Source organism: Toxotes jaculatrix, chromosome 19, assembly GCF_017976425.1.
Source record: "Toxotes jaculatrix isolate fToxJac2 chromosome 19, fToxJac2.pri, whole genome shotgun sequence".
In the NCBI taxonomy this organism is placed as follows: Eukaryota; Metazoa; Chordata; class Actinopteri; family Toxotidae; genus Toxotes; species Toxotes jaculatrix.
In genome coordinates this window covers 14,288,320-14,311,091 of record NC_054412.1, presented here as the reverse complement: position 1 = coordinate 14,311,091, position 22,772 = coordinate 14,288,320, and the positions used below count along the sequence as shown (strand labels likewise).

General features: G+C 41.8%; 2 protein-coding genes across 5 annotated transcripts; both read right to left on the bottom strand.

The window, feature by feature from the left end:
• Positions 1-528: 528 nt before the first annotated feature.
• Positions 529-16,863, bottom strand: magl (MAX dimerization protein MGA-like). Of its 4 annotated transcripts, none has more exons than XM_041064920.1 (22): positions 16,364-16,863; positions 13,272-14,461; positions 12,128-12,590; positions 11,774-11,870; positions 11,499-11,612; positions 11,268-11,393; positions 9,981-10,094; positions 9,378-9,801; positions 8,388-8,595; positions 7,945-8,182; positions 7,516-7,691; positions 7,087-7,279; positions 6,631-6,860; positions 6,154-6,399; positions 5,756-6,008; positions 4,661-5,286; positions 4,380-4,477; positions 4,216-4,261; positions 3,902-4,054; positions 3,055-3,166; positions 2,607-2,906; positions 529-2,495 (listed from the first exon to the last, which is right to left on the bottom strand). In XM_041064920.1, exons 2-22 carry the CDS (start codon positions 14,423-14,425, stop codon positions 1,642-1,644), a joined length of 6,225 nt encoding a protein of 2,074 aa, XP_040920854.1. In that variant the 5' UTR covers positions 14,426-14,461; positions 16,364-16,863; the 3' UTR covers positions 529-1,641. The 4 variants fall into 4 exon arrangements, with proteins under 4 accessions (XP_040920854.1, XP_040920857.1, XP_040920858.1 ...); XM_041064923.1 differs by having other exon boundaries at positions 6,631-6,857; XM_041064924.1 differs by having other exon boundaries at positions 8,005-8,182.
• A 3,836-nt stretch (positions 16,864-20,699) lies between these two features.
• LOC121199737 lies at positions 20,700-21,626 on the bottom strand. Its single transcript, XM_041064652.1, has one exon. It carries the CDS (start codon positions 21,624-21,626, stop codon positions 20,700-20,702), a length of 927 nt encoding a protein of 308 aa, XP_040920586.1.
• Positions 21,627-22,772: the final 1,146 nt, after the last annotated feature.

The window sequence follows — 22,772 nt, the reverse complement described above, 5'->3', positions numbered from 1 at the left end:
ATAAAGCCAGACAGTGCAATTAAATCCAAATTAATTTGCAAGCAGACAACAATTATAGTGTGTTAAGTGGCTCAGTGACTTCATTATCATCAAATAGGCTGTCACACTGCTGAAATACTGAGTCCCACGTTTGAGACTTACGTGCAACTGACCACGTGCTTTCCTCGACCTGCCTTCCTGTCAAGCCGACCACGCCCCTTGTGGTGACGCCAAGCCAATCACAATCGCCCATCTATGATAAGAGGTGAAAGATTTAAAAGGGTCTGGGATTTTAAAATTTACTTGACAATTAACAACTGACAATTAGTTTTCCTCAATCCAGCTCTGCAATAAATCCAAGTTTACCGCAAGTAACCAAGTTCTGTCCACACAGAAGGCTTTAACTGTACTGTACTGCAAAAAGTACTGAAGATCAGATTAGTGTCAAATGCATATCAAGTGTAAACTGAAGTAAACAAGAGACCAGCTGTGTCAAAACAAATTTGGATTTTTAAAAATTATCTTTTAAATCTTTATATAAATTCTCTTCAAGGTAACTGTTGTTGTTGTAGAGGAACAGTGTGCCATGATAAATGCATATACATTTTATTGATTTTAAAGGCCACGTGATTTTTCACATTTTCAACTTAACAGAAGTAACAGGACAACCAGTGTTTCAAAAATCATCCATGGGAAAAATATACTGCAATTAAAAAAGAAATACAATATTTACAGCTATATTTTTTTTATAGATACAGTCCATGGCTAATAGCTTTTATCTTGATTGCTCGTGACACATCAGGCTTATGCATATTAATGAACTAACTCCCCAAAATACAGATCCATTACTGCTACTATACAAACCAGATATTTATATGATGAAAAAATGAATAAAGTGCTACTACAGATGATTTTCACCGAGTTAGTGACAAAAACAAATCTAAAGAGGAAATATGCATCAACCCAGGTCTTAGGAAAAACGGAAAAGACGTATGTTAACATTTACATTTCACACAGTTAATGATGCAGTGTTATTGCCTGATCCTATTAAGGATACAGATATTTAAATTACACTGTAAGGCTTACCATATTGAATTTATGTAACCTGTACAGTCTTATTATCATTTGCATAAGATAGATTAGTAATAAATGACTTCAACAAAAGCATCATTTGAATAAATCTTAATATGTTTTTGATGAGAAATAAACGTGTAGGTGACATTCATAGAGGAACTGTACCTTAGAGAACATCAAAAGATTATTGCGGGAGTTACCATTAATTTCATTCATACATTCAGCAGGTAACTTAATGCTTTCTCTTATATTCTTTATACCAGAAAACAGCCTGTCTCTATAGTATGAAAGAAGTCCACTGAGAACATATAGAGAAAAGAGCAGCATCAAGTGTTAACGGTGTCTCTGGTCCTTTGGATTTACACACAGGCACATTTGGTGAGGCGTTCAATGACCTATGCAACTCGTTCACACTAACTAACAAACAGAGAAGCAGGAGAAAGAAGCTCCTCTGAATAAGTAAGACTGGGTGGACGATGCTAGGACAGAGGGAGCTGCCTCAGAGAGGTTTGAGGTTTCAGTGTGAGACTAACTGAGGTTAAATGACCTTGTGCATTGGTTTTCTGTAGCTACAGGAAGATAAGAGAACTATTCAAATTCCGGCTCTGGTTCCAGTTCCTTTTCTATATCGATCCAGGAGCGTTTCTTGGCACTGGGGAAGTCCTTACCTAAAGCACCTCGCGTTAATGGCCGTGATGCATTTATACCTCCAACCGAGGTGGGTGCTGCAGGGCTCGCCTTGGGTTTAATGTCAGGGCTTTTAAAACGGAGAGACATTCTGACAGGGCTGTCCTCGTTGGATTTAGATGGGCTACTTCCTCCTCGTGCAACTGGACTCCACAGGTGTGCTAACTTCTTCTTCTTCTTCGGAGGCCTTCCTCTGCCTCTTTTCACCGGTACAGGGTTATCTGCTACATCACTGACCATTCCTGGGGTGACCTTAGCTTGTTCCTTTTCAATCACAACAGATATTTCACTTTCACTAAGACTTTTCTTGGTCTCTTCTACCACAGTAAGTTTTTCCTTTTCACCAACAGGGGGGGCAGGGTTCTTCCGAAGCCTGCCCCTGCGATGGTGGACTACAGGTGGGTTAGGGTCGGTCTCTCCCTTGACAGAACTACGTCTATGATGCACAGCTTCCAGTGTTTTGTTCAAACCCCCCACTGTGCCCCCCTCCTGGCTGTTCTCCTCAGCTTTCACAGTCCCTGAAGGCACATGGATTGATTTGTTAAGGAGAGCATGCTCAGCCGGGGGCTTTGGATCAGAATCTGAAGACGCAGTTTTGTCCTCCTCCAAAACCTTCCTGTGTTCTGTGCCTGAAGGGTGGGCAGGTGCAGAGAATCCCTTCGCCTGGTTATTCTGCAAATTAGCTGAAATACTAACCTTACCCTCTTCCTTCTGATTGGCTTTCACAAGCATGAGTGTATAGAAGCCTTGACCGGCTGTGAGAAGATAAAAACAATACATATTTAATAGCATCATCATAACACATTTAATTGAAAGAATAGGACACAGGATGTAAACAGGATGCCTTGTGTAATGTAACAACTTACTTGGTCTGAGAGATGAGGGAAGTATGATTCTGCCAGTCTTAGAGCGAAACAGAGGAAGAGCAAAGGGCTGTGGAGCGCAAGCAGTGGAGCTTTGGGCATTAGGCAATGGGGATGTGGATGAGGTTCCAGGTGCCTCCTGCTGGTTCTCAGACTTGGACTGGGGAGTGGTGAGTTGCACGAGAGCAGCTTTGGACTCGAGCAGGTGGGAAAAGAAAGGCCTCCAGTTCATTGTCTTCTCTCTCATTTTCTGCCTCTTGAAGATGTCTCTCAGCTTGTGTTTAATCTGCACCTCTGACTTCCCTAAAAAGGCGACATTTTGCACGAAACAAATCAGCTACATACACAACGTGCACACACATCACTTATTCTGTTCATCCAGAAACAAGTGGCTGCATTTTATTTACTCGATTCAACATCTCGACGCGAAGCAAAAGGACACCGTACGTACCAGACAAAAGCGAAAGCTCCTTCAAATAGACAGACTGCATCTGAGTCAGGCTCTTCTTCTCCTCCTCCAGACATTTGGAGGTCTGAACCAGGTTCTGGATTTCCTTTAGAGCCTGCAAACAGAGAAAAACCCCATCAAAGAAAGACACAGAGTTGTGAATGGATTACCTCATCAGTGTTCATCAGGTATGAACACTGAAGTGGGCAAACAGTTTATTGGCAACGAAGTGCATGTGTGTTTGTGGGCAGCCACGCACAGATTTTTTTTTTGTGTGTTTTATGTTTTGTCTGTGCTCTTCTTACTGGTTTGAAGTGTGAGGGACTCATTGGGAACAGGCGATGTCACGTATGTGTGTGAACCAACCGTGATTTTGCAATATCTGAATCAAAGGCAAAGTTTTCTGCTGGTGTTGCTGGACCACTGCCAATCACATCTGATCAGACCACACCTACACACTCCTGATAAAGCAGATCACCTGAGATTTGTTGAAGTCTTAATAAATAAGACCAAACAATGTTTTTCTAAGCTTTAAATTTGATTGTTCCTTCTTTAGTCATGAATATTTTATGTTTCTTTTAAAACCACATTATTCCGGCACCTCAGAGTACCTACCCTCTCTATTATATTGACTGCAGAGGCCAATTTGTGGCTCTCTGGTGTTCTGGTTTTGGTTGTAAAGCAGCTTACAGCACTGCAAATATTTTCATGTGGATACCAGTAGGGATATGCGGCTTAGATAAAATGTTTTTTCCTTCATGTTTTTCCTAGCAAGAAAAGGGTTTGGAGCAGTTTGTTACCCACCATAATTGAAATAAATGAAACTGTCTGAGCATGGTGTGGAACTGACCAGTGAGAGGAGACGGAGCCTGGGGGCCCTGGGGTCACTGTGAAGGACAGTCTGGAGTTTGTCGAAGAGGTCCCGCTGTTCAGAGCGCCTTTGCCTTTCTAGCACTGTGTGGTTCTTTCGCCTCTTGTCCTTAGATTCATTGTGTTCAGTGTCCTGGGATGGAGAGACAGTGGAGAAGATAAGCAACACATGCCGCACCCAACACTGTCCTTTACTTTAAAACACAGGTTGTTTAACATATAACCAACAAATCTTTCCACTTTTACTGGCACAAAATAATGAATTATGAGGCTGTGAGTATAAAAATGCCGTACCTGGATGTTGAGTTCCCTCGCTGATCCAAAATCATCACTGGAATCACTGAAGGTAGGTAAAAGATTGCAACACGCATAAAGCTTCAGAGCCAAATTCAAAATTTAATACTTCAAACTTTATACATCCTTTCATTAACTAGCACACACATTCACACATGTATTACCGTGACTCCCGTAATGCCTTCATAATGGCTTCCTTCATTTTTGCGATGGCCATTTCTTGTTTTACTTCCTCTACAGTCTCAACGTCCACTGACTCCTCCTGAAGACAACAACATTTTAGAATGCTATTTTTTTTTGAAGCTGTAACAATGACTACAATTACAACAATCACAGAAAGTTAATTTTTTGTTTATGGAATATAATTCACGTTTTATATTCAAAGCTATATTTCAGTTCAAATAACAAACAAACAAAGAAAAAAAAAAAAAAGATTCCTCCTTACATCTTCGTCACCCGCCCCACAGTAGTCTGAGGAGTCGGAGCTTAAGCCTTCTGAAGTGATATCCAGGTTTGGCTCCACCTGCTTGCCATTGGCTTCATCACTCTCATCTGAAGGCATCTTCTCGTCACACGTTAGCTCAGGTGAGGAGCCAGGCTCCACCGATCTGCTGCTTGATTGGTCTTTACCTTCATTAAGAGTGTCCAAACCTGGCAAATTTGCATCCAGAACAGCTGCTTGTGGTGGGGCTTTATCCATACTGGCCATTTTTGTAGTGTTTACAGTTTCTGATTGTTGCGTAGCTCTATCAGCTCCGTGCTTTGGGAGCTGAATGAGGGTGAAGCCCCCTGGTAAGGTAACTCCTGGTAGCTTCTGGTTTCTGGTGCTCTGGTTGGCTGGAGGGAAGATCCGGAATGAATAGGTCCCGCTCTGTCCCAGGAAGCTGGGGGTTTTCAGTGAGGGGGAGACGGTGAGAGAGACAGGCGAGGACGTGGAGCTGCTCTGGAAGGGACTGACCGAGCTGCGCTGGCTCGAGACAAATGACTGGATGGAGCTAATGGTGGAGGAGTTTTGTGAACGCTGCGGCAAGGTGATGGATCCTTTTCTCTGAGAGTCGGGCTGGAATTGAACTGAAATAACAAAACAATGCAGGGCAGGGTGGTGAGAAAAATAAGTAACTGTCCTGCTTGATGATTACACTGTTAGTCATCTAAAGAATGTGTTTCCTTTGATTTTCTACTATTGTGAATTAGAGCTATTAGCAATGTTTAACTTAATGGTGATTTCTCTGTCTTTGTGTTTATACCAGTGACTGATATATAAGTATAAAATGGAAAAAAAAACATAAAGATGGAAGTTCGTGTTGACAAAATTCACAATTTTAATTTTATCTGCGACATCTGCTTAGTGACAGAAACTTGATTTATAAGCAGCACATTTAGGTGGTGGTTGTCTTATTTCCTCAGATGATTTCAATATCCTGCAGTAGATACAGGTGTGTGCGTGTGTCCTCTACTTGATTACTTTTCCCTCCTCTGAGAGGCAATCAGTTTAAAACTAAGTGCTTGCGCTACGGTCCAAGAACAGAGACAATCTTACCTGGTGGTGTCTTCGAAACCGTGGTTCTCCTTGCAGTGATAATTGAAGGGACTACTGTGCCTGCAGCTTTTGTGTGCAGAGTACCCGGAGTGTTGTTTTTCTTCGTAGGGTCTGGTTTCTGAGCGTCTTTACGAGAAACGTCGACGGGAGTGTGCAGTCGGCCTGTGACATAAGCTGCGAGGCGGTTAGCTGGATGCAGAGATCCCATGTTCCCCAGCAACAGTCTGGCCTGATTGTAGGATTTGCCATTTACCTGTAAAGGAATAAATGTGTAGTTATAATGTGATTATGTAAAAGTTTACATTTCCTACTAAAAACCTTTGCCCCAAACATTACATCACTCCTTGTAAAACCATTTTAAAGGTGTTACAGATAAATGGCATTTCCCTGAGCCTCACCTGTATTAGTCCATATGCTTGGCAACCAACAGGTTTGGTCCTGGCTCTCAGTCTGCCGGCAGGTAAAACTCCACCCAGGAAGGGTGTGACTCCAAACTGCATCTCTGACTGTTCAGTTTGACCATCTTCCTCCTCCTCTGTGTTGATGCCTTCATCAAGGCTTTCATTGGCAAGATTTTCCTCATCGCTGTCATCGAATTCTTCGTCCTCGTCATCACTGGCTTTTGATGGTTTACTGATGCGTACCTAGAAGAATGTGGATTTTATTTTTTAGAATTCAAAGTAATGAAAAAAAGGACAAACACAATTTAAAAACAATCACTGAGAGCTTATAACATTCAGAAGCTGGTCTATTTTGGATCAGTTGTTTTTTGTATTTAAATAGCTAAAGGCAGTAAGCCAGAAAGTTCAAGTGAAAAAACATCCTAACTAGTAGTATAGCCAGGACAACTCCTGGCGTTTTCTTCAGAGACCTACCCTGTAGGTGACGATGGAGCCGCTTGGCTTCTGCATGAAGATCTTGGCAACTGGGCAGATGCGGTAGGGTCCAATGGAGAAACGCTGAGACAGCCTATTCTGATTCATGCGTTGACATAAAGCTTCCAGGACCATTTTGTGGTCCTTGTCCCACTGACATGCTGACTGGATCTGAATTTGCTTCCTTGCTTCTGTTTCACTGGCTGTGGATTCCTGACAGGTCTTCTCTGCTGAGGTGACATGAGGAAATATGGTTTTATATGACAACCAATACCTTTGACATCATACAGTCAGGTGAATCCAGCCAACACAAAGGCAAAACATTTTCAGAGAGCAGGAAACCACAAAAGCAACAGCTACAAAATAAGGACTTAAGAAACCTAATTTCCAGTAGCTGGTTTAACAGCACAAACAAGATTACACTGCGTAACAATAGCACCTTGATAATTTCCTTACCTGCTTTATTAAGAGTCTTTATAGTACCGTGGTAGTGTCTCGGCAGGTTGTCAGTGGTCGTCTTCTGCAGCTCAAGGATCTTTGGCTCTATGGTAACTTCAGGAGGAGGCTTGCTGTTGAACTCTCTAACACGTGCACATGTCATCATGCTCTCCAAGTATCTATACACTGGATCCTTGTCCTCCTCTCGTATCTGAAAGTACCAATAAAGTTTTACATTTTAGGGGACAAAAGGCAGAAAAAAAGAGGATTAGCGCAACATTATACACATACACAAAAAAATCATGAAACCTACTGCTCTAATATCTTATACTCTACTAAATAATTTCCAATATTTACTTTTATTTAAGAGTGTAAGGAATAAATCAAAAATTTCTATAACTAATATTTGGAAAAGTCTCAATTATAAATCCAATACTATTATTTTACCGGTGGCGTTGGACGTGGCACGCTGTTGTGTTTTAGGGCCTTCGGCGGGACAAAACACTGAGGAATTTTGGGGACCGAGAGCGGCTCTGGATCCACATCATGAATGTTGTAGTTCCACAGTTTTTTTGCATGGGAGCCCGGGCGAGGCTGGACCGCATGTTCTGTATTAGTCATGGCTGGTGAGGGACAAAAGCATCTCATTAACACTTCTGAGTTACTGAGGGTTGTGACCAAACTAAACAGGAAAAAGAAGCTAAAAGAACAAAAAGGGCAGAGATCCAAACGCTTAAAATGGTATTTAAAATGTAGCCCCTGTCAAAGTTAAAATCAATTTACAATCACATATTTTGAAAACATCATTGTTTAAGCTGATAAAGCAGTCAGAATAAAAAGAACAACATACATAAATGATTAAAAAAATGATCTTACAGTACAAAGGTTGGCCTTGTTGTTCACTCTCTCCCACGGAAATCTGCTTTGTGATCTTACGTTTGAAGCAGGCACAGCCAAACATGCATTCAGGCCGCCGGCAGTGGAGAGGACCTCTGTTCACATGATGGAGACTGGAACACACACAGCCCAGTCTGCAGAACTCCTGGCCACATTCAGGTGTACTAGCTTTATAGTTAGGATACTGTAACACCTTCGAGATATGCTTGGGCTGCATCTGATGAAAAGGAAAGAACAGGACGGGCAACACCTCTTACACATCTATTTACATTTTACATTATAAAAACATGAATAACTTTCAAAGTCTTCTCATTATGAAAAAAATGACAACAAAAATTTAGATCAATAATTTCATCAATATCAAATGACACTGTACATGATGACCACACCCTGCCACACAGGGTGCACAGTATGTTGCATACCTCTTTTGTCAGGATTACAGACAGAGCCACAGACAGTCTGTCTGGGGTCAGCTGTGTTCTGTTCAGACCCTGGTTCAGGGCTCCAGTCTCCATCTGAAACAGTTTGCACTGGAACTTATAGAGGCCTGAAGGTTTGTGTGCCGTCCCTTGGTTCTGCCCAAAGCTCATTGCTGGTCTCGGGTTGACCCCTGGGTGGTGAGTAGATGATCTGAAGCGAGAGAGAAAGAGAGAGAGAGAGTGGAAGAAATCGGATTCTTATTTATTAGTGTATTTATTTTTATTTAACCAAAAAACTGTTTGTGTTGCGTATTTCTTCATAACCACAAGGCTCATGTTATCCATCAATTTTGTGTTTTGGACTGATGTGTGGGGTGGGGCCAAGTGCAAAAACAAGGGGGTTATAAGACTATGACAAGTTGAAGAAGGGTTTGGGAGGTGCAGTTTACATGAAAAAAATATTCATATTATAAAAAGGCATGTGCTACTTCAGAAAGATTGGGCTCTTAAAATGTGTAACGTGTAAGTCTCCTCAAACTGTCCTGCCATCACTGCCATAAACTCCACATAAAATTATGACACAAGTGGCCAAGCGAGACATTAGCTCAGGGGTTATAATTTCCAAAAAATTACACACTGGGCCTCTGGAAATGACTACATACAACCTGCAAAACCAGCATCACATCTGGTAAAAGCTGTGAAACTGCAAATGGCCATTACAGGAATAAAGACATGTCAAAATTAGCCATCCATAACAAAATGTGTAAAATAATGTTTTAAGTAGCAATGTGGGAGTGAATTTTCCTTTACTCTTGCTATTTCTATTGCACCTCTGTGTGATTACCAAGAAATATATAAAGGTCTTACTTGTTCATTACTTTGACTTTTTAAGGGAAAGAATTAAATACAGAAAACTGAAAAAACCCTAAGAAATAAGTTCAAAAAGTTGAGAATCTAAAAATTAGGACAAATTACAATTATGTCCTCGCTTACCTCTGTGAAACAGCACTATTGTAACTAGACCCCAAAGCACCATTTGCATCAATTGTCCATGAAGCTCCCGGCCGCGTAAGTGAAGATGCTGACTGCTGCATGGACTGAGCCTCTGCTTGAACAGGGGTTGCAGGGCTGGCCAGGGGAGGAGCCGGTGATGTCAGGGCCGAGTAGAGGAGGGGTTTGTGGGAAAGGGGACAAGGTCTATTGGCCCCCACTGGGAATTTGGAAGCAGCGTTTCGATGCTTGAGTACGCTGTCCAGGGTCTTCACGTAGCTGGAGCTTTTAGCGGGCAGCTGATAGGCCACTGAGCCCTCTGGGTTTGTGGAGAAGGCAGCAGCCCGCTCACTGATTTGCTGAGCTTCGCTTTCCAAGTACTCATCCAACATGTTGCTGCAGAAGGCAGATAGGTTCTTCTGTAATCCTTTTGGAGTGGAATAATAAAAAGACTTTAATTTATCAATGGGGAATAACGGATCAGACACAAATATATTCAACTGGTTTCAGTTCAGTTAATCTTTTGGTAATTACAATGACTATACTAATCCCACTGCACGATAAAAGGGACACTGCAGATACAACAAGAAGAGGCGCAAACCTCACCATCACAGTTAGAAGGAGACGTTTCTTTGCTTTTTATGAACTTGTTTTTCCATCCTTTTATTTTTGTCATGTCGCTTGTCTTCCCTGTCCTGGAGATGAAGGGTAATCCCTTATCTGTGAAGGAAAAATAACGTGTTAGCCTTCAGATAAAGGACACAGCACAATGTTCAATGCTTCACAATACTGGTTTAAGTGCTACGGCAGAGATGGAGATTTCACAGAATTGGATCGCCAATTGATTCTTGTTGTTGAAGAGAAATCTACATTCCTTCAAGAATACACTGTGTTCACTGATAGCAGTGAAAATCTTGAAAATGCAGAAATTGTGCCGCATTGCTTAATGGTAACAACTGGGCAACAAGATAAGGACCACTAGTAAACACATCTTGTTGTCTGTGTTTTTCATGTATTTATTAGAAGGGAAAATTGTTATAACCTGGAGTTAATAACATTGTGGATACTTGATTATGTTTATGTTTATGTTTGATTATAAGTATGGCCATAAGGATGAGGACATCATTACTGTGGAGGCCTTTCTGCTTTACAACTACAGACCTTTGATCAATGTTTCTTTATTTCCAACATCCAAAGAAAAACACAAAAAGGAGGCGGAGGTGTGCCAGGTGCCAGACCACTCTGGCCTGTTTGATGGTAATTTCTGGCCCATGTGTTTGGTACACAAGCAGCCCATTTCAAGCCCATTGCTAAGTCATATACTAAAACCAGGAACATGTGGCACATCTTGAAATCATACATGCATGCTGTCAGAAAAAAAAGAGAAGCTGGGACAGAGGTAATTCTACAGTGACAGAAAGTATAAATTAAGCATGTTATATAAATGTGTAAATAAATGTTAAAATAAATACAAGTACAAGTCCTGATTTCATGGCAAAACACATACTGCCAAACACCAGATTTCTTTCTACAAATACACTCAAAGACAGGGTGTATTTTAAATTGTTTAAATCACCTATATCCTTGTGCACCTCCCGTTCATGGAGGTCAGCTTCTGAGCAATGACCCTGCAGTTAGGGGTAGTTATGGGTGAACTCTTTTGACCACTACGCCCAAAGACAATAAGGCTTTAGACTGCATTTCCTTAACATTACTCAATCACATCTCCCCAGATGGTCAGACTATCTGACACAATAAACTCCAAGTTAAATCTTCAGGTTTATAGCTAATTCTTTTTTTATTATGACAACACTGTTGTGATTACAAACGATGTGTGCAAGAAGATACCTTCAATCATGCATGCACAAACTGTCAAAGATCAGTCGGGCTTACCGCCAAGAGACAGAGCCGTGGCATTGCCTTGTTCTGGCAGGTTGGCTGGAGGCAGTGGCAGATGAACCCCCAGATACTGCAGGTCAATGGACTTAGTGGCGTCTACAGAGCTCAACTTCAAGCCCACTAAAAAAAGGACAAAAAGGAGACAAAGAAAGAACATAATCACATTTTATTACTTGGTATAACCCACTTAACCACTGGGATGTTTATGTGTTTGTCTGAACTGACCTGCCTGCAGCACAGGATGGATGACCTGTCTGTGCTTGAGAAGTCTGAGGTCCTGCAGCAGGACAGCCTCCGAGCGGGCTATCTTCTCCTCATCAGTCTCTGGCATCACCTCAGCTGAAACGCCCCACAAGTGTTTACAAAGGATCACAAACCTGGGATTTGCGTCATTATCAGGTGTGTAAAATAAAGCTAGGTTACAACAGAATAATACAGGTTAAGTTTAAGATTTTCCTAACATCCAAGCATCCAAAATAATTACAATACACAATAATTACCTGTTTGCTTCAGTTGCTTCTGAGTCGTCAGGGAACCTGGAGATACTGATGCTGGGCTATTGGCTGGCTTGTTCCTGACATGAACGTCAAGAGCTTCCTGCAACACACAAGAACGTAAAGCCTCAACACTTTATAGAAATGTTACCACAGCGCATTCAAAGCCATTCTGGTATAAAACTTCAAATACCATTTCAGTAATCTGTGCAGCTTCAGTGAAAATTTGCTTATTTGACAAGAGATGGAGCCCTGGTGTCACCAGAGGAGGTACCACCCCCTGACATGAAAATCAACCCTTTGGAGATATGTTGATCTTTAGAGAGCATTCAGCATTTGCAGTAGTTTGTGGTGTTTTACCTTTGAGGTGAATGACACAAACAGCAAGCCCTCTACATCATCCAGCTCTGGTTGCAAAGAGACAGTCAGCGATGGGCTGTGGACTACTGTGGGAGGGGCAGCGGTTTTCCAAAATCTTCTGTGGGAATTTGCCCAACGTCTCTTCATCCTCTTCCTTCTCTTGCGGTTCCTGGGTAATGATGTCGGCATAGACATTGAGGCCGTAGGAGTTATGGGTACTGCTTTAGGCATTTCTTTGAAGCCTTCCTGCAACTTAGGGGCTAAACTGACGGTGTGATTTTCTTCCTTAGGTTCCACGAGTGGACGTTTTTGGACAAGAACAAGCTCACCAAGGGCATGCTTGCCTCTTAAACAGGGGACATAGAGTTCTTTCTTTGTGGCAGGTGGAGACATTATGGGCTTCAGGACCAGTATAATGTCTTCTGCATTTGAGAGAGAAGCAGGGACGGTGTGGTTCTTCGTGCTGTAAGACACATAAAAAGGAATATTGTCTATGGACACTTGAACACATAGAAAGAGAAGCTAATTCCAGCAGTTTAATTGACACCCACTATCCTGCTTGTGTCCATGAACTTCTCATTGCATCACATGCTTAAATCTAATACACGTGCCTCCTAGTCCTACACCTGGTCTCATCTCTAAGTCTCATTTGGGTTCTACGACAGCAATAAAACACCTCACAATGTGATGCAATCCAATACAACAGCCTTGCAATAAATATTTTTGGTTATATGAATATTGTATTGGGTACACACAGCCCTTAGTTTCAGCTGAGTCAGTGGAACACGTGCCATTTTGTCCACATTCTGTCAGAATGTATTCTCATTATTTATTTTTCAATAATGACTATTTTCAATCAAACGAAAGTTTAGGTTACTGTGATGATGTTTAGGGATGTATGATTTGCTCACTTATCACAGAAGTTATAATTAGTTGAAAGCAGTGAATGAGCAAACATTTTCGACACGAACATAACACTTCAAAGTTATAACAGATACATGCATAACTAACATATATTTCTCTGCTGATAATAACAGAAGGTCATCAAATTTAAGTATTTAAAATATTTCTAAATGTCTCACATAGCAACTTGACACACCTATCAATGTGTTGCCAAGTAAGCAAATCAAATGTGAAAACTTACCTCAGATCTACAGCCTCTTCTTTGCTCTCATTTTGTTTTAAAACAGGCGACTGGGTGTCTGTCTTCACTGCAGGCTGAGCCTCTGTTGTGACCCTGTTTAGGCGGGAGTTGTTCCCGTCCTCCCTAAAGCCTTTTGCAAACGGGTTGTGATTAATCTTCAGCTGCGTGATCCGAAAGTTCTGATAAGTCGTCACAGCCATAAATTCAGTTTGTGGAAAAGTAAAGGTCATGCTTTCAGCCCCCATAACCACAGGCTGGTCAGATGTGGTTACGACCCCATCTGGGACAGGTATCACATGTAGCCTGGGAATGTACCGATGCATGGAGAGTAGGATCATATGTCCGTCCTGGTCTTGGGAATTATTGGTCAGTTTCAGTTTATAGAAAGACACCAAGCCACCCATCCACTCCGAGCCTTTGCACGGCGAGTAATGGTGGGAAAAGGCCCGGACCAGACCCTGGGTCTGGTGTTCGGCTGGTCCGTTGACCTCCCATTTGGATCTGTTCCAGCGGTACTTGTACTGGTCAGATGGAACTATGGACAGGACCAGACTGTACTTGCGCTCAGGAACTAGGCCAGCCAGGCGATATCGGCAGTAAGGGAACATGCGGCGCCCCTGTTTAGTGAGAATCATCTCAGTTCCACAGCTGTGGAACTGCCTCCACACACTGTTATTCTCCAGAGTGACAGTGACACCTTTGAAGGTCAGCACAGCAGAAATGTCATTTCCCAGGTCTGGACTGCCAAACGTGGTAGATGGCAACACGGACGACAACGGTTGTGATTCTGAAACGTTGACAAGACTTGTCCCTGTGCATTTTAACGAGTCTGACGCTGATGTTATATGTGAGGTAGCTGGGCTTGTTTCAGCAGTCCCTTCAAACATAGTAGGTGATGCTACAACAGGCTTAGCTGGGCTAGCTTCCGCTGGTGAAGAGAGAGCCGAGCTGCAGTCATTACTTGCCATAGAGACTGCTCTGTTCTCAATCACTGTCTCACCAGTGAAATTAGTCACAGCAGCAGGAAAAGGAGGCATTGAAGCAGGGATGGTAGTAGGAGGAGCTGAGGAGGGGACGTTAGTCAAGCTCCCCTTCTCATCCTCCACAGCATGAGGGACCTCCATGGATGCGAGTTCAGAGTCTGTAGCCGGCATCACCAGCGGCTGTCGTCGTTCCACCTCATTTGATACCTAACAGAGAATGATACAATAATTATAATACTAATGTTATTTATACAGTACAGCAATGTTCAAAAGGTTCAACATATATTATAGAGATTTTAATCTAATCAGAAAGAGAACATACACATCTAAGTTAAAAAAAAAAAGTGACAAAAGTTGACAGAAGCAATTACAGCTCATTCAAGCAGAGCAAACACCGGCTGAAAACACAGAGGAGCCACAAAAGATCAATCTAGAAATGTAAACAATTAGAGATATTCAGCAATCACTACAACCCAAAATGTGCAGCTCTACTCTAAAAAACTCAAAAACTATACAACTGTGATGACACTGTTTTCTGAAATATTTTGCCATGAACTCACATTACATACATTACTCACACCACATATTTTTTAAAAATGTATTTGCTCTTTTTTTGGTAGTTTATCATTCAAGTGACCATTTTTACAAGTTACGTAGCTACAACACATTCTGTGAATAATGGAAAACACTTCAAAAAGCTACAGGCTAATTTAGAGCTAGTTGTAGCATCAGCAGTGATACAGCATTTGGTGCTACAAATTCAGTTCCAGGAAATACTTAATTTAAGGTGCAACCATATTCTCTGTGAAATCAACTTTAGAAATGAGATGACTAAAGTCAGCACCAAAGTATTGTTTTTGGATCATACAAAATTAAAGTGCATCCAACCATTGGTTTCTCAGGTTGCTGGCTGAGTGAATGTTCTGTAAGCCAAAGAGCACCTGGACCACATTTCAGGATATCTGATCTGCATGATTCATAGAACAGCTCTTTGTATTCAACAGGAATTTCAATAAGAATCAAACCATTGCAGAGCAATTTCAGGACAGACCACACCCTCCTGTAAACTAAATTAGCCAGTAATTCAGAATGAGCATTTATTTACAACTCTAGACCATATGTGCTGCTTTGAAACGCTGATGGTGACATGTGCATAACGTGTATTGATGTGCAAAACATGTATTTGTAAAATATATCTCACCTGGTATACAAGACCCCCTTTGTTACTGAGCTTATGCAAGGACTTTTTTTTAATTAGACCCATCATACTGTGGCATCATACTAAGAGTAGGATCATTTGTTGTGATGATGTTGCATACCCTTATCTTCAATAGTACAGTATTAAAAAAAAAACCCATAAAATGTTCAATTAATTCTGGTCTAGAGCCGAAATCTACCGATGCTGAGCCCCTGGAGAAAAAAAATAGTGGGGGGGCACAACGCCCCCCACCGCCTTAAGTTAGCACCCCTCAGAATAAACGTTAAAACGCATCTGACTGACAGGACTCATATTAACAAACGCACAGTATTTCTCTGTTTAACAATTTATCTTGGCAGTCTGAGAAAAGTGGACTTTGCCTTCGTGAAGTGGGCTGCGGGACCACCTTGGTGTGACTGACCAATAGCCTGCCTGATATCAGCCAGCTGAAGACATGGCTGAAACGCTCGGACAGGCCTGTGTTTTAAGTGCGGATGACACACTGAAAACACACACACACACACACACCGCACATCGTTTCCATCATCACAGCCCAAATGAATTCACCTCCGTCGACGACAGAGGACAAGCTAAAAAGGTAACCTGTTTTCGTGTTGTCCTGCCCCCCCTGGACAATTTACTAATCACACAGTCACACCAACACACAGATGCCGTGCTCTAAAGGTGTTAATCGGCCGAACGAGTGCCTCCAATGAATTATCACCGGCGTGTTCACAACGTAAACTCCCAACTAGGCTCCCTGCAACTGTTTTTCCTCGTTAAATATGAAGCCACGCTGTGAAATGAAGTAGTTTGACAACAGCTTTCTTCCTCACACACCGCAGAGAGGAAGGCCGCCCGCTCCACCACTCACCAAGTTGGAAAAGTTGCAGGTTTCACTAACGCCTCACCTTTCAGCGTCGGTTGAATCCCTCGTGGCCCACCGGAGCGACGTGATAATATTGTTCACGGTAAACCTCCAACTGTTGCACGTCGTCGTCGTCGCCGCTGAAAGGGGCCTCGTTGAATCCCTCGAACATAAACACAAACTGGCAAATGGAGGCCGAAAGCCACGCCACTGTGCTCGCATCGACCGACCCGAGCGTGCACGCAGTGGAGCCAAAGCGCATGCACAATATCACCCCCCTTCAATGGCGCGTGATTCCCGGGCCGCCAGCGCGAGGGAAGCGGGAGATTTTTTTTTTTCTCGCTTGTTCCCACCTCGAGCTCTCAGTCCGCGCGCCGGTAAGGACAACTCTCAGCAAGTTTGCGCGAAAAATGTTTCTGGTGTGTGATTCCTGCGCCGACAGCGAGGACCCGAGACTTTCTCTTCCTTCCTTTGTATTTCCGTTACTTCTTTTACCTTTTCGATCACATTTCCATTCTCACCCTCTGTGGAGGAGCACACACACACTCACTCACTCACACACACTCCTCTCTGCCCCCCTCCCTCTCTCTCTCTCTCTCTCACACACACACACACACACATCCGTGCTTTCGACGGTGACGTAACACGTTCGCCATGGCGGTTGAGCTCCAGTAGCCAATGCGCAAGCTCGCTCCTGAGGATTTAACCGGCCAGTTTTTTTTTCATCAGGGTGTCAATGGCCTGAGAAAAAAAAAAACATGATCAAGACACACCGCTGAAAGAAAAGTTACCTTTGTATCACGGAATAACCTGCCCCGGTGTCCTTATCAAAACTCCCCTGAGACCATGGCAACACTGACCTGTACAGTCTACACCACCAACTTCTTATTTACCTTTTCTACAAAGACACGCCGCAAACTGCGGTGACAATTGTTCCTCTGATAAAGATGGCGTCGAGAGGTTGCAACTAAAAAAAGTATTTGGCCAAATAAAATCTCTGCTGTATAACGATTTAATTAAATAGCTACTGATAATTAAAGTTATTCTATCGCCATGTATGGGTTTCCACAAATTTTGTTGCACAGGAAGTTGGATCGTGGCGATTGTTGGGTAGTGGGTATTTACCGTGTTGCAGTTCCCTATTTAAAGGTTTTGAGGCCCAAGTCTTTAGGTTTAGTCTTTAACAAAAGGAAAATACAGACTCAGGAAGCCTTGTTCAACCTAAATGTGGCCTAGCCTTCATCTAATGTACACAGGGATTTGCTTAATACTAGATATCATACATAAAGGCTAATCTAATGCCTGCTCTGTGAATTATTAACCCACAAAAACAAAATCTTAAGCGAAGTACAGCCTTTATTTTAAATTTGTGGTATATGTAGAGATCAGCTGGACTCAACTAAATGAATGACCTCTTAGGATGTTTTAAAACATTATCTATGCGTTTTCCAGGACATCAATCCTAGAATTGTGTCTACATTTGCAAAATGTGTTACATTTCAAAACCAAACAAATCAGAACATCCTGGCTGCAGTTCACGGTTGGAATGCATGCATGTACGTGTGTATGTCTAATTTTCCTGAGATTTTATTTTATTTATTTTTAACAATTGCAGTGGAAGGAAGATGGCTTTCACGTCCACCACAGTTCTGTGTCTGTGGCTGGGGGAGGGGGGTTGGGTTACAGCCCATGGCTCTGTGATCCAAGTATTCAGTAAATAAACCAATGAATAAATGTGGCGATGACGCATCTGTAACGACTGATTGGTATAATTGTGGACATGGATTTAACGCTAAAATACCGCTTCAGTATGGCGTTTGTATTTATCGCTTGTGGCGTTAAAACAAACAAACAAACCAACAGACGTGTTTTCTTTAAAGGTTATGCCTCGGTGTGGATTTATAATCCAGTTTATACAAATGAAAAGATGAAATCACTACAGTATCAAAAGTAATATGTTATTAAGTCAACAAGGCGTGGTCTAACCGGGACGAGGAAGTGGGAAAACAGCCCGCATGAACCTTCCCATCGCCTGTGTTCCACGTGGAGATGTCGTGGTGATGCGCTGCAGCCTGCTCGTGATGGACAGCACATCAGGCTGTGAGGCTTAAACTGCTAAATTAACCAAACCGGTGCAGTTACTCGGCTTTGACAAATTATATACGAAATGTGTATATTTAGCAGTGAGGAAAAGACTTTTGCCTGCAGTTAACACGATTGATATTAAGACACTGCGCAATTCATCTGCACAAAACAACACAACAAAGTTCAAAGTCACCCATAAAATCATCTGAATGTGGCTTTAAAATCCACAGGAACCTTTTCAGTTTTCCCAGTAATAGTACACGTGCCAGATGAACAGATGAATTACAATGCTTCAAACGTGCGTATTCACTGTACAATTCATTCAAATATTGTATTTTAATTGGTACTCGGGAGGTTGCAGTTGTGCACACACACATAGCTGGAACACCAAGGCAGGGATGATTGATTAAAAATATACCACATCATTATTTCTGTGAAAAATTAAAAATCAAATGTAATATTAATTATTTTTCATGATAGGCATACTGGCATAAAAACAAAAGCTAAAAACATTTTTTTTTTTTTTACCATTTAACCAATAATAAATAAATTCTGGATTATTCACATCAACTTAATTCTTAAGCTGTAGGTTGTGCAAACAGCTTTAAGTATCTCTAATAAAGATGCCAGTGCAAGAACTCCTTTCCTGAGTCTGTCTTCGTTGCTTTATACTTACATAACAAACAATACAGTATGTACTGACAGCTACCAAAGTGTGATGTCACCAAAGTAAAATCAGCAGTGGCAGCGCAGACAATGACTAGTGCCCAGACTTTGTGTGGCCATTGTGTGTTCTGTCACAACTGTCAAACCATGTTTAAAATTACCACGAACAGGCATAATATCTAATCCATCATCACTGTTTTAAAGTCAGTGTTAATAAGGAACTGCTTTTGAATGTAGACAGTGGACATGATATGTTGTTTAACAGTGATCTATATTTTGTCAAGAAGACCTAAATTAAGATGTCAAGACAGACAAGTAATGACCCAGAGTCACATGAAGCCAGTGTCCACACTTTATCAGAGATTTGGTATGTAGTGTAATTTTGTCATGACAGAAGCAAAACAGGCCGTTTGCAGAGTAGTGTAAAGTTCACACATTCAGTGTAGATATTTTTATAACTAACAATTTCAGAGGCAAAGATAACCCCAGCTTTAATATCAACCCGCTAACATCCAGATCTAAATGAACCTAACTAAATGTGTCACAGACAGACTCAGTAGGTCACTATGACTAATTTGTGACCTATGTGTAATAGTTTTCACTTTCAGCAGGAGCCGGTGAGTCTTTTCAGTGATGTGACAAAGCCTAGCCACAAGCTTTATGCTCTCCTTGACTCATGTCAAAACAGAATCAATATTAAACTTTCTCCTAAACTCACAGTAGCAGTCGGGTCGAGGGTCTCAGTGCATGACATGTCAGCATACAAAGCTCGCACGGATGTGGGTCAGTGTTAATAGCTGATCTTAATTCAGTGTTGAGTAGCACAGCTATGCATGTAGCTTCAAATCTTACCCACAAATGAAAGAAACAGTGAGGAACAGAACTGCCTCTTCACTCAGCTCACTGAGCTGTAAACACGGGTCTTGTTGGTTTATGCACAATGGTGTCATGTTCATTTACAAATACAGCTGTAATGTGTAGAATTACATTAGAAAACTACAGCAACATGTGAGTCTGCATTTATCAGAGCGAAGCAGGGACTTGTTATGTCTTTAGTGTTTATTTTAGGGTACACTGCACCACATGAGATTCACTTGCCCTCCTCCTACTGAAAGGCTGTAAGAGAGACTCTATAGACATGAAAACATTTTGTTTTTCAGGTCATGACAGTACTCTGATGCTTCTGTCACTCAAACGAGGCATTTACTTTATGGCTGATTTAAAATATATACAGTACCAGTCAAAAGTGTGTCCAAACTTTTGACTGGTACTGTATAGATCTATATAAATGTAAAACTCTGGTACTGAAAACTACTCTTGAATTTGCAAAAACAAAATTTTTAACCATAGAGCTTTTTCATTTCATATTTTATGTAAATAAAGACATAAAGTTGTAACACAAAGCTGTAATCTGTTTACTGAAGAAATAAAGATGACCTTATTTTAAAAAAAACTGTAGTTTAAAATGTTAACCACTGCTCCCTTGAACTAACACAGAATTATAAAGTAATAAGTAATTATAAAACCTTTGATTTGTTTCTGCTTAATATTTCATGACTAAAAACAAGACACCATTACAAATTTCTGTTAAAAAAACTGACAAGTCTGGCCTGAAGAAAAGCTCTTAATTACCTCTTTATAAGGTTCTTGAGAGAGAACAGATTATTTCCTATCCCGTACACATATGGACTGATGGATGTATAGGAAGTTGCGATAAAGAACTCCATTTCAGCCCAAAAAGGAAAGTCAGAGGCGTTGAAAGTCAGCTGGAAGATCACGTAGAGGGTCCAGTCTACCTGGAACAACCCCATGGCGGCCAGTATAGCTATGGTGCTTCGCTGAAGCTTTGGTCGTTTACTCTTCCTGCTGGACGGACTCGTCCCACTCACGCTCACCACTGGTGTCACCGTCTTCCTCTGGCTCAGCAGCACCATGATGATGAGGCAGCTGGTGGCTGTGACGATGATCAGAGGCAGCAGGTTGCACGCCAGGATGAACAGGTATTTGTAGAAGCGGTTGATAATGGGACAGTAATTATTACTACACTGAAAGAAGTCTGGAGGGCAGCCTTTTCTGTTTCTTGTGACATTTTCCACAGGGCCTTGCAGATTCATGACAAAAATGGGGAGACTTAGTAGCGAGGAGAGCATCACACAAACCCCACTCACCATCCAGGCTGACCTGATGCTGTCCAGGCAGATTGGGAGGTTGACCCTCTTATCGGCGTCTTTCAGCTTCTGGTAGCGGAAGAGGCTGATGAGGACGGTGAAAAGGATGCTGGTAATTTCACCAAACACAGTCAGGAACTTGAGCGAGCGACACTGCCAAGTGCCTGTTGTGGTGGAGGAAGTCTCAAGGATGATAATATCATACAAGTTCACGATGATAATTTCCCCCATGTTGGCTGTAGCCAGTCCCAGGATAAACATCTCAAAAGACTTCACTCGGGAGAGCTTGTTCAGAATAATGGACAGGATGAGAAATGAATTACCCACAAGTCCCACGCAAGAAATGGAGATTCTTAAGGCCAAGAGGCTGACAGAAAAGCCATCCATTATTAAGAGTTAGCTAAATCACACAAAAAAGTCACTACAGTGTTGTTGTCACAGAAGTAAGGAGAGATATGATTTGCTGCATCACTGACCAGACATCCTTGTTATCAAGTTCTCAAAGGTGGGAGGAATCTAGATTGGTGATTGGCTGTGCTCATTACAGAGAAAGGAAAACAACAGGATGCTGGAAACACTGAAGGGTGGGAGTCATTAAAGTTTTACCTCTGAGCTTTTCAAAGCTTCATCTTGAGACCAGTATCGTGTCTGATTTAAAGCAGAGACATGTTTTTCCACTGGCTGACATCACCAAACGCAATTCCTGCAAGAGCAAATTTATATCCTCTGACGCTTGTTCTCCACCTCATTTTGTCATTTTTGCCTGCTGTTTTTTGACAAACAATACATGACAGTGACAGTACAAAAAATGAACTTAATGACATCTTTGTTAACATCTCCTCATTACTCATTTGTAAGAATATATATATATCTATATATAAAAATACTGTTTTGAGAGGAAACGTTTTCCGCTGTACTGCAACTTTTGTAAACTTTCATAGAGCTCACAGTTGTCAGTTGTGTCTCTAACCATACATGCTGGTTGAAACTTCCTGTTTTACTCTAAGAATAAATGCACAACAGAGAATGAGAGAAGAAGAACCGCACATCCTTGCAAATGTGGTCACTTAGGCAAACCAGAATGATGAGACTTGGATCAAAGCACAGTATTCTTTATTAGCTAAACTCTTTTTCAGAAGGAGAGCAGTTAAGTTCAGCGGTTAACTTTTAATGTAGGTAATTGAAAAAAGAAAAATAATACGCCTGAGTGTGTCAATATGTCTCTCTTTGTCTGTGAGTGGTGGACAAACAGAGGAAAAGACAGGGGCTTGTGGACCCTGCTGTTGACACAGGACAAGTTCATGTTCCAGCTTGTCTCTTTTCCTCTTTTCATGCACTGTCTAGTTAGCAGACCTTCTCTTCAACCATCCTGCATCCTGATTCAGCTTAATTGTGAATCCCAGTGTGTGTGTGTGTGTGTGTGTGTGTGTGAGTGTAATTAAGGATAAGCCCTACACTGGCAGTAACTGGGTAAACTAAGTGTTGCGTAATGAGCCTGGACAGTTAGGAAGTTGTAGTCCCTTTTCACCATCC

Excerpts from the sequence above, each read along its gene's own strand:
- magl (XM_041064920.1), bottom strand. The coding sequence starts at position 14,425 with ATGCCGGCTACAGACTCTGAACTCGCATCCATGGAGGTCCCTCATGCT. Across the intron at positions 5,287-5,755 it reads GGTTTCGAAGACACCACCAG|TTCAATTCCAGCCCGACTCT; the intron begins GTAAGATTGTCT and ends TTGTTATTTCAG. Across the intron at positions 2,907-3,054 it reads GGAGCTTTCGCTTTTGTCTG|GGAAGTCAGAGGTGCAGATT; the intron begins GTACGTACGGTG and ends TCGCCTTTTTAG.
- LOC121199737 (XM_041064652.1), bottom strand. The coding sequence starts at position 21,626 with ATGGATGGCTTTTCTGTCAGCCTCTTGGCCTTAAGAATCTCCATTTCT.